The sequence below is a fragment of the Hetaerina americana genome, unplaced genomic scaffold (assembly GCF_022747635.1).
Source record: "Hetaerina americana unplaced genomic scaffold, ioHetAmer1.1.p SCAF_3, whole genome shotgun sequence".
NCBI classification, from domain to species: Eukaryota; Metazoa; Arthropoda; class Insecta; order Odonata; family Calopterygidae; genus Hetaerina; species Hetaerina americana.
In genome coordinates, this window is record NW_027286874.1 from 33649505 (window position 1) to 33668904 (window position 19400).

The window sequence follows — 19400 nt, forward strand, 5'->3', positions numbered from 1 at the left end:
ATATCTAATGTTACCTGATAAAGTTATAATTTCAAAAAAAGTAAGTAGTTTGTTCTATTTTTCGGCGTCACTGGCCGTCAAACTATCCACCCGAGGTGGTATAATTCCCGGAATAATCCTGTACGATCAATTGCGAACGCAAATCTGACACCGAGATGGTCGCCCCTTTGTCCCACGCCTTCAATTTTTCGCCCTACCACTACAAACCTGCGGACTTCTTGTTTCCAACTCTCTCCAAATCTCTCCTCTCAAACTCATGAGGACTCTAGAGAATTCATTTACATACATTAATCATTGAAATAAGTTTCTAGTGTGTGATGGGGAAGCGGAAAGGGGAGAGAATAGAGTGGGTGAGTGGAACAAGAAAGGGTGAGAATGAGGAAGGCGTTTTGGTGGTATGTTGTGGTAACAATAGGGAGAGGGAGGGATTTGATTCGGAGCAGTAGTAAGGGAGGGCGGAGATGAAGAATTTTGAGAGGCTTTAAGAAATTGATTGGCCATGGTAGATGTTAAGAGAAAGAAAGTGAGAAGAGAAGAGAAATGACGAAAGGAAAATACTGAGACATTAAATGCTAAAGATGGAAGGTTGAAAGGTTAAAAAAATGGGACGCAGATAGATAATGAGGAAATGAGGTAAAACTGAGGTAAATGAGCTTTTCGGAAGCCCTCAGCAAGTTACTTTAGTACATCTACGATACCATCTGTTGCTAAGAATGTAAATAAATCTCAAGAAGAAAAAATATCCACAAAGATCCCTTAATTACCAATTTTCTAAATAAATAATTAACTGGCACAATTCGAACGCGGGTATCATGAAATGTTTCATGCGTATTTGTTCAATGGATTAACTATTTATATTTAAAAAATATGGCTGATAGCGTGATTCACTGTAGCGTAAGAGATTGGGAAATATTTAGAAAAAAGGTTATTTTCGGATTTATATAAATATAAATGTGTATATATATATATATATAATGATATTATTTGCAATTTTGTCAGCAAATGCCAATTAGGAAAATATAAAAGGCATTGATATATATATATATATATATATATATATATATATATATATATATATATATATATATATATATATATATGTATATATATATATATATACATATATATATATCAATGCCTTTTATATTTTCCTAATATGGCATTTGTTGACAAAATTGCAAATAATATCATATTATTTCATTCATGCCATTTCATTCATTGAAATTATAAAGTATTTAGATGATCGCGCATGTTCTCCGGAAAAACTATTCATTAAAAAAGAAGATGGGATCTGCTATGCAAAAATAAAATAAAGTAAACCTTAAGTTAATTAAACATGACAGCCCTTGGATTGTAATTAGTTTACAATAGATGATACGTATAAAGAATTTAAATTAAGTATTAGTTATATGGAAAAATTGTGTATTTGTTTCAGTAGAACAAAGCTCTTCCATTTGTAGTGGCATTAATATGATTAAATTTCTTATTGATGACTATTAACTAAACCTGATTTATCGTGAAAAAAATATTAAAATGTTGAAGAATTATGAAGGGTTAATGTAGGTTTTTTGTGGGGAGATGTGGTCATATGAAAAGATATGTAGGAACCCTAATTGCTGATATGCTGTATGAGAGAGTTAAGGGATACATTTGAGGAATATGAGAGAGATGAAACGTTAGAATCAAGGAAAATGAGTGGGGTAGCACTTAGGAGTAGTTGAAGAACATTAAATCTCAGGGATTTCCTTAATTGACCAAAAAAGAATAATTTGATTTATTCATTACGGCTAAATCTCAAAATAAAAAGGCAGAGAAGGAAACAGGCCACAAGAATTGAGCGAAATGAGGGGGAAACAATTTTATTAAAAGAGATTTATGGAAGAAAAGACGACATTAGTTGGCAAATATAAATAAAGGGAGGGTTTATAAATGAGATATAAAACATAATTCATGATAAGCGATAAAAACGGATAATACGAACTTGAAATGATGGAATCCAAGAATATTGGCTTACATATATTAGAAAACTACCTGAGGAAATTCCTTAAGCGATATCTAAATTCTAGTAAAAAACAATAATGAGGCAATGAAATAAGTTAATAAAAGAAGTATCATAATTCATTGCACGAGGAAGTAATGAACCGGTCATGTACAACACTGCCCACATTTATGAGGTTATTTTGATGCATTTCACCACTCAATGTTTTCATCTAATTCTCTACATTCTCATATTTTTTTACTTTCTCATCACTAATGTCTACATTTTTATGAATCATTCATTATCTTATCTTATATGTCATCCACGGTGTTATTCTTTAGTTCTTCCCATTCATCTAGGCTTTAATCTTGTCTCAATTTTTTCCATCAATTCATTGTTTCCTTTCCAGTACTTCTATCTAAGCTCTGGTCATCATATTAACTTGGAATTTATTCAACCCGTTCATTTTAACCCACCTAATATCTTTCAATCTTTCTTTTTCAGAAACTTTAATATATTTACTGCATAGATCATTTTTTAAACTCTTTATCAAGATGGTAAACTACAGTCCAGTAAATTTAAGGCTATATATAATATGTTTCGTACAGCATTACACCTTCGAAAGTAAGGAAATATAACGATTGTGCAGCTATTAACTGAAACTTAGTGACTTGAAAACCATGTTTCAATATGAAATAAAAACTTGCAGTATAAGAAGCAGTACACTTTTAAATGCATAGAGCTGAGATTATTGAAATTAACATGGTCAACTATAAATATTCAGGCTCTAGGCATTGCGAGCAAAACTTGGCTCGAGGAACAAGAGCAGAAAGGGGGAGGAGGAGGAGGAGGGTTCAGAGAAGGTTGGAAATGTTGATCAAGGGGTGATGCTCGAAAAGGGTTCGATTCTGCTTGCGTCAGGGGGGTGGTAAGAGTGGTGTATACGGTGAGAGACCATCGAAGTAAGAGAAACTGGGCGGAGGGTTTGTGGGGGAAAAGGGGTGTGGCAGGTGTGGGCGACGTAGGTTGGGGAGGGTGGATAGAGACTTATCGAGTATCCTCACGACTGTCCCTCATTCCCCGCTTCCCCTCTTGCCACCTACGTCCTCCTCCTTCTTGGCCAAAACCCCTTCACCCTCCTATTCCAATCATCCCAATCTCACCCTCCCAATATTCTTCTTTCCCCCACCCCCATCTGCTTTGCATCCAACAAACTCGGATTCAAGGAATCGTGGGGCAGAAAAGGGGAGGTGGAAATAGGGGAGAGGACTGGACTTTTTTTTAAGGTTTCTCGTTCCTTCCAAAAAAATACCTTTCGAGAAGTTTTCAAGGGACGATTTTCCAGAAAGACCCTCCTTCTCCCTCCTATATCCTTGCCCCTCTCTCTGATTTCCATCTCTCTTTCTCTCGCTGCCTCTCTCTCTCTCTCTCACTTACTTTCGCGCCCCACTTCCTTCTCTTGCAGTTCTGAAACTCTCTGGTCTCATCATCTCTTTGAATTATTTCATATTTACTCCGCTCGATTCATCTTAAGTGCTTCATTTGCTAAGACAATAAATCTTAGGCGAAAACCATCGCGTGACGATGGGACGACATGACCCAGATGGATTTTCTGGCAGTCCCATGCGTAAAGGGGAATTAAGTACTAAACGAATTAGAATTAGAATTCATGAACAGGGTAGGATACATTCTTTTTATTCTCTGATTGCAAGGACTATCTCCAAATGCAACTTTAGCTAAGCAAAAATAATTCGATGAAAATACAATAAAAATTATCCTCTTTCTCCTCTTATCAATTAGAACATAACTTAATTGAGTGTGACGAATCGATGTCAATAAGCTCTTTTAGTCATAAGAAATGAAATTTTCGGCTTAAATTTTGAATTTAAATCAGTATCCTATGCTGATGATCTATACAGGTGCTCTTACCCACCACCTACCAATTCACATTAGGTGATGTCCATTCTTTGAGGCTGAAACCTCCCATAAACAAAGTACTTGTCCTCTTACAAAGGTTGCGTTTTCATTTATATGTTTGTTTTCAAAAGTTTTTTATAAAGTGCATTATCTATAATCAGAGTGTGAGAATTCATTAAAATGTGAAAATATTAGTATATTCTTGGAATAAAATTTCATATATACTCCTATATAGCCAGCTATCAACCCGAAGGTCGGCTTGATATGTGATGGTAGAGTCTCAAATACCTTGCCGAACGGCGAGTGGAATTCACATATCATGGTATGGGGGCCAGTTTATTTCTCTATGCCAGCTATGAAACCCGAAAAAACACACAGCTCTGGTGTAGCCGAGGTTTCTCGAGAGGCATGCCCGGGAACCGAACCCGGACCCTACGGTCAGAGGTCCAACGCTCTACCCCTAGACTAACACTTTCTCATGCATCTTTTATGCATATATATATATATATATATATACGCTATTAGGAATAAACGCAGTTTCAATGATATCACCATGAAATCCACCAAGCTTCATTCAAACTAATGTATGTATATTTTCCTCAGATTCGTTTAGAAAGAAAATAATGGGAGACGCCTTATAGTTAAGGAAGAATTCGCGTAACTTACTTCCCCTAGTCTGGCACCCAATATTTGCCTTAATATTTCTCTGAAATGAAGCCTGATCAGGGATAAATGTAGGAGATCACATTATAAGGTACCACAGCTCGTTGGTGCATAATTTTTTAAGGCTTCGTGTTCATCGAGATGTATTAGATTTAGCCCGAATGAGATTATTTCAAGTTAATTGAACATACGATTTTTTAAATTTTTTTATGCAGAGATGCAATACCTATCGCGAAAAATATTGGAGCGCAATCTGAGGGCATGGAAATCGAAAGAATGGAAGGGGGAATTTCCGGCTGCGATGGAAAATCTCTCGTAAGTGTTTAATGTCTGGGTCGGAAGCGGTGGGAGCCGCGTGATATGCAGGTAATTATCGGATTGGCCCGCGCATCTCCTTCATATTTGAGCTCCCATCTAATCCCGCCTCCATCGACGAATCTCGCCGCCACCATTCCCCGTACTCGTCCCTCCCTACTTCCTCACTCCTCTATTACCCATCCTCCGCCCCTCCGTCTCCCACATTCAGACGCTCTCAGATCCCACCTTCAAACGCCTAGACCAAACGAAAATGAACGCGTGGCATAAAATATTTTTTTTCTAAAGCGTGAAAATGGGACGACTGAGTTCTCGTTTGCCGCTGTGCATTCAAATCGACCCTCGGCATTGAGGTTTGAGTGCAGTGTGAGATGGGGGGCGATGCAATATTAGACACGCGGGTGTGGAGAGAAATCGGCATTGGGAAAATGAATCGTAGTGATGAATGGCAGCCAGAGCCGAAGAGCGAGGAAGAGGGTTCATCAAGGAACAGAAAAGGCTTCACCAAACAAGAGCTTCGCCCTAATTCTTATTTTTTTAACGTTATTTGACCTCTCTCCCGTTGGTTTTATTACCTTTGCTTAGCATACCCTCTTGTGCCTATTGGACCGACGGAATGTTCCAAAAGTTACCAACGCCAGCAGTCTCATTTGTGTCAAAGCGTTTGTTATTCTATTTTACCGAACGTTTAAGTACGGGTTTGGGTACTGCTACATAAATTGACGATAAGTAATTCATCTGATTTAATGACAGCTAATAGTTTGATTATTGCCTTTCATTCTTTATCTCCACAATTTTTTCAGTTTTCCAAAATATTTTCTAATTCCGTCAATAATCCCCCAAGTTTATTATGTATAAATAAAATTTAAATAAGAAATGTGGAATTCCTACCACCGATTCTTCACAGAATCTCACAAACCGACTGAAACCGGAGGATTAAAATTATCACGTCAAATGAGGTACTCATTACTGATTTGGATCTTAGCATATATTAATATTGCCTGAAGATCACTGGATATTTGTCACTTCACCTCAGAAAGACTTATTATTTAAATGCTGCAAATTACATTAAATCAACTGACGGTGAGCCTTAGAGAAAAATGGATTGATTTATGACTTTGAATATATTACGAAAGTGGTTAGTGTTTTCACTAAATATCAGCGAAGTTGTCTGGGAGATATTGCGCCTAATTAAATTAAAAGTTAATATTTCGACATAAATCAATCACATGCTTAAATTAAAGTACGATTACATAGTTGATTAAACTTTGATTGATGTTAATTGAATTCGTTTTAATGCTGCTCTTGACTATTACAAGGTTTCCGTTGCGCCACCACCATTTCGATGTCAATCAATACATGTTAATCAAAACATATTTCGTTTCATAATTGAATTTTTCACTTATTTAGCAGTGTTTGCTAGAATTAGTTTTTTGAACATTGATGGAGTTTTTACAACAAAATGCATCACTTGACAAGGGATATAAATTTCTGTAAAAATTATGATTTCTGTTATAGGAATGCATTTGGCTTCATTTTTGCAGGAATTATTTTACAAGCTTGATATAATTTTCGCCACTATCACATATTGTTTAACTGATTGGTTTGTTCTGGACTATAAGCTGACTTTGGCTAATGTATCTTTCCTTATCATATAAAAAAGAGGTACTTTTTCGAATTAAATATTTTGTTATGATGGCACTTTCTCCTTGTTTCTTATTTTGATTATCGAATTGTTTCGGCAAACTGTTTTGGTTAGTGTGCCACTTGCGTTTCACGGTTTCATTCCAGTTACCCAGGGGGATAATTCCTCCAGGTCATTGGTAAATGATGACTGACTGGTGTACGGTGGTTGTGCTGTAATTCCAATAATCATACCCACGCCAAAGTGCACAAAAAGTAATACATTAAAAACAGTTTCAACCCTCCAAGTAAAGCACTGAGATTTTGTTGGCGGCGTAAGATTTCAACAAATGGATTTGAAACTTGCTGAGGGTCCGCTTTAAATTATTTCAAGAGAGTTATAAGAGCTTATTAACTTTCTCCATTCTAAGAATTTTAATGCATTACGTAACTTATTACGTCAAAAGGGAAAGTTTAATATATATGTTAATTGCCAAACACTGAAGTTAAATTATTTTTCGACATACTAAATTTCATCGGTGAAATACGTTTTAGCGACAGTCAGGTAAAGTATTCCACATTCGATTATATTTCAGAATAAAATCGCACCATGAAGACGCATATTAGCTGAAGTAATAGGCATTAATATATTTATTGTAACCTATTTGTCCAGTTTAATGATATCATATTTCAGTGACAAAGTCATGATTGTTTTACATAATTCCAATTCGAAGAAAGTGAAATCAACAGACGTCGCACGTCAATGATACATCTTGTAATTCAAAATTCAGTGATAACTGCCTGAAAACAAAGATACTACCTTGATCAAAAATTTCCCGGAATTTATTCAGAAAATTAAAAATACAAGTTTATTCATCTAAATCTATATTGTCCCCTTCAAAGTAATCCCCATCGACTGCAACACACTTATGCCAGCGCTTGATCCAATCCTCGAAACATTTTTTATATTCGGTTTTCGGTATGTCCATCAGTGCTTCCTGCGATTTTTCCATTACTTCCTCTCGGCTGCTAAAACGCGTTCCCCGTAATGGTTTTTTAACTCGATTGAACAGAAAGAAGTCACAGGGAGCCAAATCAGGTGAATTCGGTGGCTGTTGGATGGTATTTGTTGCATTTTTCGTCAAAAAATTACGAATAATGATAGCACTGTGCGACGGTGCGTTATCATGGTGCAAAATCCACGAGTTTTCTGCCCACATTTCTGGTCTCTTTCGGCGAATTGCTTCACGCAAACGTCTCATAACGCCCAAATAATACTCAATAATAATTTACTGTCTGGCCTTCTGGCAAAAATTCATGATGCACTACACCGTTGTAATCCATGAAAACCGTCAGCATTGCCTTCTTTTTTGACTGAAAACGACGTGGTTTTTTTGGTCTCGGCTCATTTGGTGAACGCCATTCACTTGCCTGATGTCTGGATTGCGTGTCGTACTCATAAACCCACGTCTCGTCTCCAGTAATGATCCTTTTGATGAATGTGGGATCGGATTCAGCCTCGCAAATCATGTCTTTTGCGACGTCAACACGGTCTCTTTTTTGCATGAAATTGAGGTCTTTTGGCACCAACTTTGCTGCTACACGACGGAAACCCAAATCATTAACCACAATGTCTTGGGCGGATCCATAGGCAATGTTCAAGTCCTCCGCTATTTCTCTGATGGTTAATTTGCGGTTATTGACCAACATTTCTTTTACTTTATCAATTTTTTCACCGACTTTCGATGTCGATGGTCTGCCACTGCGTTCATCATCTTCGATTGACTCACGACCACTTCTGAACCGCTCGTGCCACTGGTAAACGACCGTTTTTTTTAGAGAATCGTTGCCGAAACACTTTTCCAACATTTCCAACGTCCGTGCCCCACTAAATCCGTTTTTTACGCAAAATTTAATACAAGTTCGTTGTTGCAAATTTAAATCCATTTCTGCAATTGTAAAAAATCGCCAGCACACACAGAGATAGATGTACTCTTGACTACGTAACTTTTGCAAATGTCAAGTTATGACACTAAGATTTAAAGGGAATATCAACAACAGATGTACCAATTTAACAAAAAAAACAGAACTCAAATCGGAACGATGGGAGCGCCACACGGTGGTTATTCCGGGAACTTTTTGATCAAGGTAGTATGTACTTAATCGTGCGTGGGGGATCGAGATGGTGCGGGGGCTAACGTACTGGCTTCCCACCATGAGGGCGCGGGTTCAAATCCCGGCGGTGTTGAATATTTTTCAGAGGTATCTCGATCCCTACTTGAGGTGCTTTGTGGAGGGCACTTTGAGTGAGTACGCCGTCCGTCGGATGGGACGTTAAACTGCGGACCCCTTGGCGCCTTTCGTAAAGAGTAGGCTAATGCCGACGCCGGGTTTCTCTCCACCCTTCATCCTTTCCTATCCATCCCCTATGGCGCAAATGACCTTAGCTGTCGGTCGCCTCCCCTCAAAACTACTACTACTTAATCGTGCGTCAAAATGAAACAATCACTTCCTATTAATTCTTCCATCAAAACTCACTAATCATAATAGTTTTTCAATTAATTAAGTAGGGCAAAAAAGTACCTGGAAAGATTTTTTCAATAGTGAATTTTTTTATCAGTCAGCTCTGAATGTTATGTACATTGCGTCATATCATAAATCGCTATCCTTTTGTATCATTAAATGATGCTTGTGAAGATCGAATAAATCAGGGATGGGCAGTTAGTAACCTTTCTCAAAATAACTGAGCCCTTGAGTTTAAATAAAAAATGATCAATAGTGACGCTTTGCTGATTCAATTTGTATACTAGTTGGGAAATCGTCAATTGGTGTCCATATATCTTAGGCTTGGCTATTTATCAAAATACAATGGGGCACAGCCATACAATGGGAGCTATTCACTCCACCGCGAAAGCCGGAAAGGAAATTTACAAAACTTCGATAGTGCCCGTGATTATGAATTTGCCCCAGACAGCCCCTTTTTGTGCGGGTTGCCCAAAAGCGAGTTCATAAAGAGACCGAATAAAATATGGAAATAAGTGTACAAAAGAGAAGTGCAATGAACTGCGAGAGGTGCAAGTGTCTTTTTCTAAAGTTTATCTTGGCCAAACTTCTGACCTAAGTTCATTTTTATCACTTCGCAGCATTCAAACTATATCAATTAGCATTCACATTTGATTAAATTTCCATAGTTTCCACTCCGAATAAAAATGTGCACTCAACCGCGCCGGGAACTGAATAATAGTGACTGCAAATTAAAAGCAAAAATTGTCCCATAGAGCGACGTTCAATGAGGACTCGACATGGGATCATCCGATTCGAATCGTTGAATTTTTTAATTTTAATACTAGGTGCAGGTGAGAATTGTTCTAAAGAATATTAACATTTTATCAGATTTTTATTTCATAAAAAGTTAATTACCTGTTAAAAGTTTTGGAACACAAATTAAAACTTTGAATGATAAATTCTGTACAAAAACATATTTCGAAGGGTCTTTCCGCATTGATTGTGTACCTTAAGCCATTTCTGTAAATCGGCCCGCATTATATATGAGGGCATTTTGTGTATTTGTGATACCCATAAGCACATAAGCTATATGAGGCATGTTATTTCTCAGGGGTTACACCACCATAGCTTACATAACAGCCATGCCTGAAATGGAACTTCAACCAGTCTAGATAGCAGGAGAGACCGTCCTCCGCCTCACGAACATACATACTTATGCAGAACACAGTAAATAAAAATTAATAATGAAATAATGAATCAAATTACGACAGATGCAAGCGCCTATGCGTTTCCGATTAAAGCTATGAAGAATATTTCTAAATATTATATATAACGATTAAAACGCTTGTTAATGGTCAAGTATGATTGAGGATATAAGCGTATGAATTAAGAGGAAGGAAATGACTGAACTATATATGTTAATTGCTGGAATGCATTAAGTAATGTAAAAAATATGGACGCAATACGGAATATGGTGACGCAAAGGTCGAAAAACGTCGACCTTTGCGTCACCCAGCATTTAAGCGAAGCGGCTTCTTAATAGGTTATCGTGCGTCATAACTCAAAAGAATTTGGCTCTCATGTTTCCACGCAGAAGCAATAACCTCCGTCGTTTCTGAGGCATTTTGAAGTGTGAATCTCCTCCCCATCCGTCCGCATTGGTTTCATCTTTCTCATCAACAATCCAACATAAGATGGATGGACACGTAATCGAAACACCATCACAAATAAAAATATATTTACTATTTATGATTTTTATATACAATTGCATTTCTCACTGGCAAATCCTAAAAAAGTAGTTAATGACGGCGTTTTCTTGTGACTTCTCTCTAAATTTTATATCATGTAAGCGTTTCAATCTAACTTTTTGTATGAGGCAAGTTATAAAAGAATAGAAAGTCTAGGGAGTATATTAAGTATTGGTAATAACAAAATGCGGGTAATTTGAAGGGTATTTTGGATTTAAAAGAGCTGAGTGAGGATCAAGAACTACCCTACGTCGGATTTGGTATACTTTCTTTCAACGAGGGGATCATTGAAGTTTTGATTCATAGCGCCCAATTTAAATTGAGGATAAAACTGAAAAATCGGCCCAATCTGTTAATTAAGGTGGATATTCGCTGAGACATGAAGGAAGAACGTCCAATCGGCGGGTCAGTTCCATGGATCCGATTTCGAATTCAAACGAGTGAGTTGCATTTTCTTGTAAGATCAAATAAAACTATGAAATCATATACAAATAGGCAGGGCACCTAAAAGCATGCGTTGCTTCCGTTCAGTCATCCACTGAATTTCAAAGGGTCTGTACCATTTAATCTAATGGTACATTTTAAAATTACAGTAAGACATTTCAAAAGATGCACACCAACGAATGTTCTGCGCAGCACCGAGAGAATTGTTGTGCCCACTTACTGTAACTTAAAGATAGATTAGCCAGATAAAATAAGGGAGATAAACAGCATGACTGGTATATTTAAATACTCTTTCTCCCTATTCATGTTTAACGACCACAAAAAATGAAGTGTGCGCACTCTTAAAAGTGTTACCTTAAATCTATAACAAATAAATCATAGTCTATAACTTCCATTCATGTTATAAAACGTTTACATTTATAATCATTACCCTAATAAGTGGTGGCGATCCACAATCCGCACCACAAGCCCTCTAGTTAGTAGCATTGTAATACCTGTTGTATATACATAGATGTATCCTTGCGGAGAGCCGCAGATGAACCTGAAGAGCAATAGACCGACGATTCAGCATTGATGAGTGTTTTTCACCATAAAATGATGCCTAAGTTTGAGCTCAAGTTTCATTTCTTTCTTCTATTTGCCTCCAACCGGAGTAGATTCAGTCGTCGGGACAAACACCCTGAGGGGGAAATAATGTGAGGCAAAGGCATGAACCGACCTAAATCTCCAATGACGCCATATCCTTCAGTCTCAAACTCAGCCCCTTCCACCTCTCCCCAAGCTACGACTCTCCTCCGCCGCATTCGAAGGCAAGGCCACCCTCCTCCCACGGCGCAAACACCCTCCTCCCTCAAACTGCGTCCTCAAAGAAACAAATTCCATCTTCCCCCCCCCCCCACAACGACCTGCTACCGTCCCACAACTCCCTCTCAGGACACCTTCCGCAGTCGGCTTCCTTCGAAGAAGAGAGATCCCATTATCGCTCCTTTTGTCGCCTCATCCCGACGTCGTCGTCAAACCGATTTGCTCGCCGCGGCGGATATGAGAAACGGTGAGATTGGTCGAGAGGTCCGCGGGGTACTGGGGGGGGGGGTCGGAGCGGTAGGGTGATATGAGAAAACGCGCGAGACGGAAGGGCTAAGGGGGAAAAGGGATGGTTTCGTGTGCCGGCGGGGGAGAACAATGGAGAATGCCTTTCCCTCCAACCGCTCGTCCCCTCAGAGTCTTCACTTCGTGTTGACTGAAGAGCACCGCGACCACAACCTTCTGGTTGGGGAACGGCCAAGAGATGCCCTCTTCCCCACCACCGCGACGGCTGCTTCTCTTCCCTCTATCTCTCTCTCACCCGACTCCTCCAGCTTGGTCTGCACACAATGGTGCTTGACTCAAGGGCGGTCCAAGAAACCGGCAAGGTGGGAAGACAAAAGAGACCCGAATTTCCATGGGAATTAGCCACTCCCTCCCTTCCCTCGGGGCTATTCCTACCTCCCCCTCCCCCGGCCTTATTCCTCCCGATACTCGTCGCTTTCTTTCCACCCCCGCCCATCCCTTGACACGTCCTCGATTAACATCGAAAATGGACCGGCACACACCGAGAGGATTCTCTCTCCCTCACTCTCTCATACACATCTCATACCCTCCGTCTCTCTCTCGTGGGAGTCATTTTCTTGTCGCTCAACCGTACCTCTCCAGCTTGCCCTCACACCGTCCTCCGATTGAAATTTAAATCTTGACCCAATTCACTCACTTGTCCCATTGTTCTGCCGTCTTCTTTTCCGATTGTCTCCTCCGGCGAAAGATACCGCACAGGCGCCGAAAATCCACACGGGAAGAATTTTGCCCGATTCCTTTTCCCTATTTCTCTCTCTCTCTCTGTCTTTCAGTATTTCCCTTACACCCACAGAGCGAAAGAAGGCGTCATGATGGTCTGATTTCGATAACACGGTAGGTCTTGCCTGGCGCTCTCTCCCGTATCGCTCCAATTAATGGAGTTGGTACCCGCTTGAAACCGGACTTCAATAGACATTAACTTATCCGTCTAGTATGAATCTCTTATATTGCGCGCCACAACACAAGAAATGGCAGAATTACCTCATGCATTGATTATTTGATGATTGGGTAAAGTAACTGTGAATAGAAGCTTGTTCAAATGTTCCCTTCGTGTATACCGAGAAGCGAAAAGATTTCAGGGAAAACTGAAAAATGACATAATTCCAAAGCTAGTTTCTATGTACTATACGTCGATGTAATGAATTTTGATAGGTTTTAGAGAGACGACCTTATGGATGAATTAATTGACAGTAATTAATCATATTATCTTAGAGATACTGACATGCTTTTTGTTTTGAATTTTTTCAGAAATAGACTCATATGAATTATTGATTTGTTTTTTGTATGCATAATTCCATGGAAAACCTGTTTAAGAGTAGAATTACTTCCATGCTGGATTTTTCTACTCTCTCCATTATCTGGGAATCATACCGCTACCAAATTAGCCGCCTCTCCCTAATGAGGAAATTTAACGTAGCTGTCGGCTGATTGTTTATTTACTAGTACTACTGTATTTCACGTTGTTTTCAAATTTCACATAGATTTACTCTCCTGTGGACGTACTCCAGTTTCAAGATACTTTAATTTGAAGAAGATCATAACCCATTTTTAGCAGAATAACCTCTAAAGGAAAAAGTAGAGTTCCCAATCTTTCCATTGGACAAATATTATTCTTTCAGACGAACACTATTTCATTGTTAATGGCAAAATTTCGTGCATCATTATTAAATTTCGGGCTGCTACTACTTTTAATCAGCACCAAAAAAGGTAATATTGGTCTCCTGAATATTTCAAGTTTCCTTTAATTTTAAAATTTGAAAATACATTTATAATAAGCGGTATAATTGATCTTTGCCATTGTTTTTATCCTGTATAACATCTAAATTGCAATTTATTTTATTATTGTATTATTTTCATATCATTCTTCTCCTTATGATATATACTTCTATTGTAAATATCTGTTTCATCAATTTCATTGAATCATATCTAAACTAAGTGTGCAATAAATATATCTGAACCTTGGTACCGCTACAAACCCGTCATGTTACACAGCATTTTGTGGTAGCACCGCTTTCAGATTTACCATGCGTGCATTGCGTGCAATCGACAAGTAATACGAAAGGCTGCGATCCTTATGTTGAGGTTCACTGTTTCGTCATGTTGTACAATACATAAAAGTGATTTTCACGGAGTAGTTAACACTCGAAATGCATTAACGGCGTGGCAGTATTAAATATTTAAGCTATTATATTGACTGGCCCAGTTTGAAAAGGATCAACATGCCTATTTTGGCATGAGCACTGCAACCAATATCCTCACTTCACTCAGTGAATTGAGAATTATTCCCTTCGGTAAACTGTGGGTCAATTATCCAACTCCTTCATTCAATTTTATGAAAGCTGTGAGTAATTGAGTCGCACAGAACAGATATTGAAATCTTTCTCCTCCCCATTTGTACGAAATATTGAAATTTTCTCTCGACGATCATATGTTTAAAAGTAAATTTAAAGTGAGTTGAATCCCTCTCTTGTACTGATAATATTTTCAAATCATTCAAAAAAATACTTTCTTGGACTCATTAAGATAACCTGAAAATATTGCTTCTAAGTATCAGAAAAATATATTATTCTATCCTTTCATGGATCTAGTTTTACTCCTGTCTTCATTTTGTTAACATGGTAATGCTGGGAAAAACTTCACTGTCATGAAAGTTGCTCGATAATTTTCTTTATAAGGGATAATCTCTTTCCGAGGTCTGTTTAATAATTTCTCGACATTTTTTTAGAAAAAAATATTTCCCTACAAATTTAAATGCTCAAGTCCCTTTCTAAGTAATCTCTTCCCCACTAACTCCAAATGTGTTTCCACTTTTTGAAACAGTCCTGGAACGCTTCATCCGGAATGCTTTTAAGCACCTCCGTCTAAATCTTCTCTATCTCTGTAATGGTGGTAAATATTTTCCTTTGAGCGGGGATTTTAGTTTGAGGAACAAGAAAAAGTGAGATGAGGTCTGGTGGGTCGGGTGCTTGGGGAAGCATATTGGTCTTGGTTTTGGCTAAAAACTCACGAACTCAGAGAGACGAATGAGCTGGTGCGTTGTCATTTTGAAAATCTACTCACCACTCCTCCAAAGTTCGGGCCGTTTAAACCTGATTCACTCCCTTTTAGGCGCTTCATAACCCCCAGAGGGTTTACTTCGTGTTGACTATCTGGCCTCTAGGCCAGATACGTGATGCACAACCACCTTTGCATCGGAAACAATAGTCAACATCACCTTAATATTCGAGCGGACTTGTCCAGCTTTTTTGGGGCGGAGTGATATTTAACCAATCCATTGTGAACATTGCACTTTTGTCCCGATTTCAAATCCATAAACCTATGACTCATGACCCATACCTGTTGTTATCCTGAATAGGAAGGTTTCATTCTCTTTACCTCGATCAAACTCATCCTGACCGACGAACTTGATGCTGTTTCTGGTCTACTATCATCGCAAATTTGGTAGTGACAATATGCAGCCTCAATTTTTCAGTCAGAATTACATATTACGAACCAATCGAGATACCAAACTCTTCTGCAAGTCCCCTGAAAGTCAAACGTCGATTTGTAGGAACGAAATTATTCACTTTCTCGATGTGGGGGGTCATCAATCGACGTTGATGGTCTTCCGGCACGCTCTTCGTCTTCCACTTATTGTCACCCCTTTTTGAGCTCAGTAAATCACTCATAACAGGCGGCACATTTCATACTATCCCCACCATAAGCTTTGGTAATCAACTCAAAAGTTATTGTGAAAGATTTGTCGAGTTTCACGCAGAATTTTGCATAAAAACACACCTCATTCAAAGAGCTCAGCCCCGTGGATCCGATTTTTTTCCGTAGTCCACGGACATCTACTATAACGTGATATGCGGTGCATTTAAAGGCATTCCATTGTCAGTTATATGGGTCAATTAGTAGATCATAGACCTGGCATGTCAAAGGTCAGTGGCTCAAGTCCCGGTCAATGAAGCTTTTTTTCGCTTGGAATCCGCACCCTACTACTTTTCCAGTTTTAACTTTGATTCATTTATATATCCACCTTCCACCTTCGGGAAAAGGGTAAATAAATATACCAAAAATATAACTCTGGGTGCAATCACTCTCAGGTATCTTGTGTGTAACAAAGAAATGCTCTTTGACGTTTTAATCACATTTGGACACAATTTTTTGCATGGTGTACGATATCGTTATAGGTTTTCTTTGATCCTGTTAAGACTTTTATTTAATTTAATAATACTACATTCCCAATTTACTCGTATTTCTATTACCAGTTTAATTGTATGTAGATGTGCTGTCTACCGGTTGTTTCACAATATCTTTCATATTTACATGTTAAAAACCAAGGGTGTCATTATTCCTTCTTTGTGAAATAAACTGCTATTTAAATCGGCTTAACGTACATATCTACTTACGGTGTCTTGCCGTACTAATTTTAATGTTATACGAATATTTAATAGGCATCTTTGTAACATCCCTTCATATAGAAGACAATAATTACTATTATTATAGTTATTATTATAGATTAGTACTGGAAGAATATTTTAAAAAGAAATATTTAAGCACAGAATTATTACTTTATATGGTATCGCTCTCATTCTGCATATTTCCGTTCACTGGTTTTAAATCAGCTTTGCTTTAAAAGTTTTTAGAAAATATAGGCTTGAGCGCTTTATATATTTAATATGCATGGAATGGAGTATACGTGATATACGCTATCATATGCCTTGATTATTGCAGATTGAAGAGGAGAACTTTCAAAGAGAAGACATTTAAAAAAAATACTTTTTGACTATTGGCCATCATTTCTTGATTTCGGGCCACTGTTCGTTGTTTCCGTAGCTCTCCTTGCACCTTGGATGTCCCATCGGCCGTCATTGCCCGTCTCATGGGCCCCAGTTCAACCGTCACTCCATTCCCCTGGGCTTTAGGCGCCTTTCTCGTCGAAATCCTCCATTTCGGGGCTTTCCTGAACGCCACGGGGATCTAGCGAAGTACTCTTGAGACCTCCCTAACACTCCTACCCCATCCCAGTAGAGAAGATCCACCTATCTCATGGCCGAATCCAGGCTCTTTCTACGAAGTTTCTTCATACCCTTTGGTTTGGAGATAAAAATCTGTGGTGAAATAAATATATATGCCAACATTTTGGCCTTCTTAACATTAAAACGACAATTACGGCTAATAACAGTAATTTGAATAAGTTATATTAAAATCTAATAAACTTGAGCTCTGCGGCCTCGTAAATTAACAAATCAAAGCAGTTTTTCTTTAATTTGTTAAGTAATATTAAGCTATCTTTACTAATAATCAAATGTTAATATAATTTAATAGTTACAATTCGTCATGAATATTGAATTTAAATAGGCACTTCTTGTCAATGATTAATTTTATCTCAATTGAACAACTGCCTCTATGCCAGTAAATTAGTCATTTGCTGATGATATATTCTCAACCCTCTATATAAAAATACTTTGAAGCATCAATCTCTGGGAACTTAAATTTATCTAATGAATTGTGTTTTCCACTATTACTTGCTTAAATTTTAGCAAATTATTTCTAAAAGACTATTGATAGTACGAGAAGGTTGGATATAATTTATTTTAATTAGACTAATTTGAAAAATTCTAAAATGAAATATTAACAGACATTATGCCAATTAAGTTATAAGGATACTCCTTAAATATCAGGCAATGGACTAGAAAATTTTCAAACCAAATAAAAGAGAAATTACGTGTATTTGTAGTAAAGTTTAGCCTTACGAACTAACGTCTACGTGTAGTAAAGCTTATAATGCAGCAAGTGGAAACTGCATTTTCCGCTTGTTAAAAAAAGTAGACCTTCCTAGAAAGGCTATTATTTTTATCAGCTGCAATAATTAAACTTTCTCTATTTTGTTTTTATTTCCTCCTATGGGTGACTCAGACGCACAGCAGAGGTCCTTCCTTTCACCAACAACGCATTTCACGCAGTTTTGCTATGGCAGAGTCGCCAAATTTACTGGAAATATAGGAAATGTATTTTTTTATTAATTTTAATAGGACTATATAGAAACTTCTTATGGCAGTTAAGAAATGGAAAATTTTATCGAAAACGTTGCTAAAACATTTTTGCACTTGCCCGTAAAATTTATTTTTTAAATAGCCCTTCAATTTCATACAAAGAAATTTAAACAGTTTTGTGTGACCACAATAATAGCTAAAATTAGATATGGAGAAATATTTTTTTTAATTTACAACTTTACATGTTCCGTACAATAAGTATCGAAACTGGTAACAAAAATCAAAATTTATTGCAGTTATCATTACAATTACTTAATAATCTTCAAAATACATTCCTCCTGCATTGATAAACGTAGTTCGGCGCGTCTGCCACTGTTCAAAAGCCTGCTGGAAGTCGGTGTCCGGGGTACTGTTAAGAGCCTTTGTCGTCGCCGCTTGAAACACCTCGATGGAGTCGAACCGATATCCTTTAGCCGTTATTCCTTCATCTGCCTTGTATACACGATATAAAGATATTACTTACTTCACAAAAGTATCAATATCAATCATATCTCTGCCTTATTTGCAGAAATTGTGGAGGCATTCCTAAAAGCTGGCCGTCAGAGAGTGAGGAGGGCGGCAAGTGGTCGACTCGGCAGCGTCGACAGCATGGCTGGCGACGGAGTCGGGGAACGAGGGGCCCGCGGGGGGATATGGAAGGCGGTCAGCAGCTTGGGATTCGCCATTGCAATGGCCATCCGTCTGCTCAACCCATATGTCCTCATTTCGGTGGCCTTCGGTCAACGCCGAAGTCTGCTGGCACATCTTTCAGCGAGGGTGGACTCCATGCGTGCAGGTGAGGACACCATAAGCTTTTCACTACTTATTCTGTCCGACATGTTATCGATAGTCCTTACCTTTCTTCCTCCGTCTCCGTGATCTGCAAGGCGCCTTTATTTGAAAAAGCACTAAATTTAACGCTAAAAAAACTAGAAAAAACACCAAAGTTACCTTTTTTGACTTTATTTCATTTCCACTCTTGTCATTGCATTGAATCGGAAAAACTTTTGAAGAACTCTTACTTTTTTGGATTAAGTTTTCTAGAAATACGTTTTGAGAGTAGGAGTCAATAAATTC

The 19400-nt window shown here is 38.1% G+C and overlaps 1 protein-coding gene across 1 annotated transcript in view; it reads left to right on the forward strand.

Moving 5' to 3' along the window:
* The window catches only part of LOC139690998 (titin homolog), a 125223-nt gene that overhangs the window by 14825 nt on the left and 90998 nt on the right, over positions 1 to 19400 (forward strand). The window contains exon 2 of the mRNA XM_071588698.1: positions 18853 to 19119. Within this exon, the coding sequence (XP_071444799.1) occupies positions 18853 to 19119 (267 nt within the window). The remainder of the gene's footprint in view (positions 1 to 18852; positions 19120 to 19400) is intronic.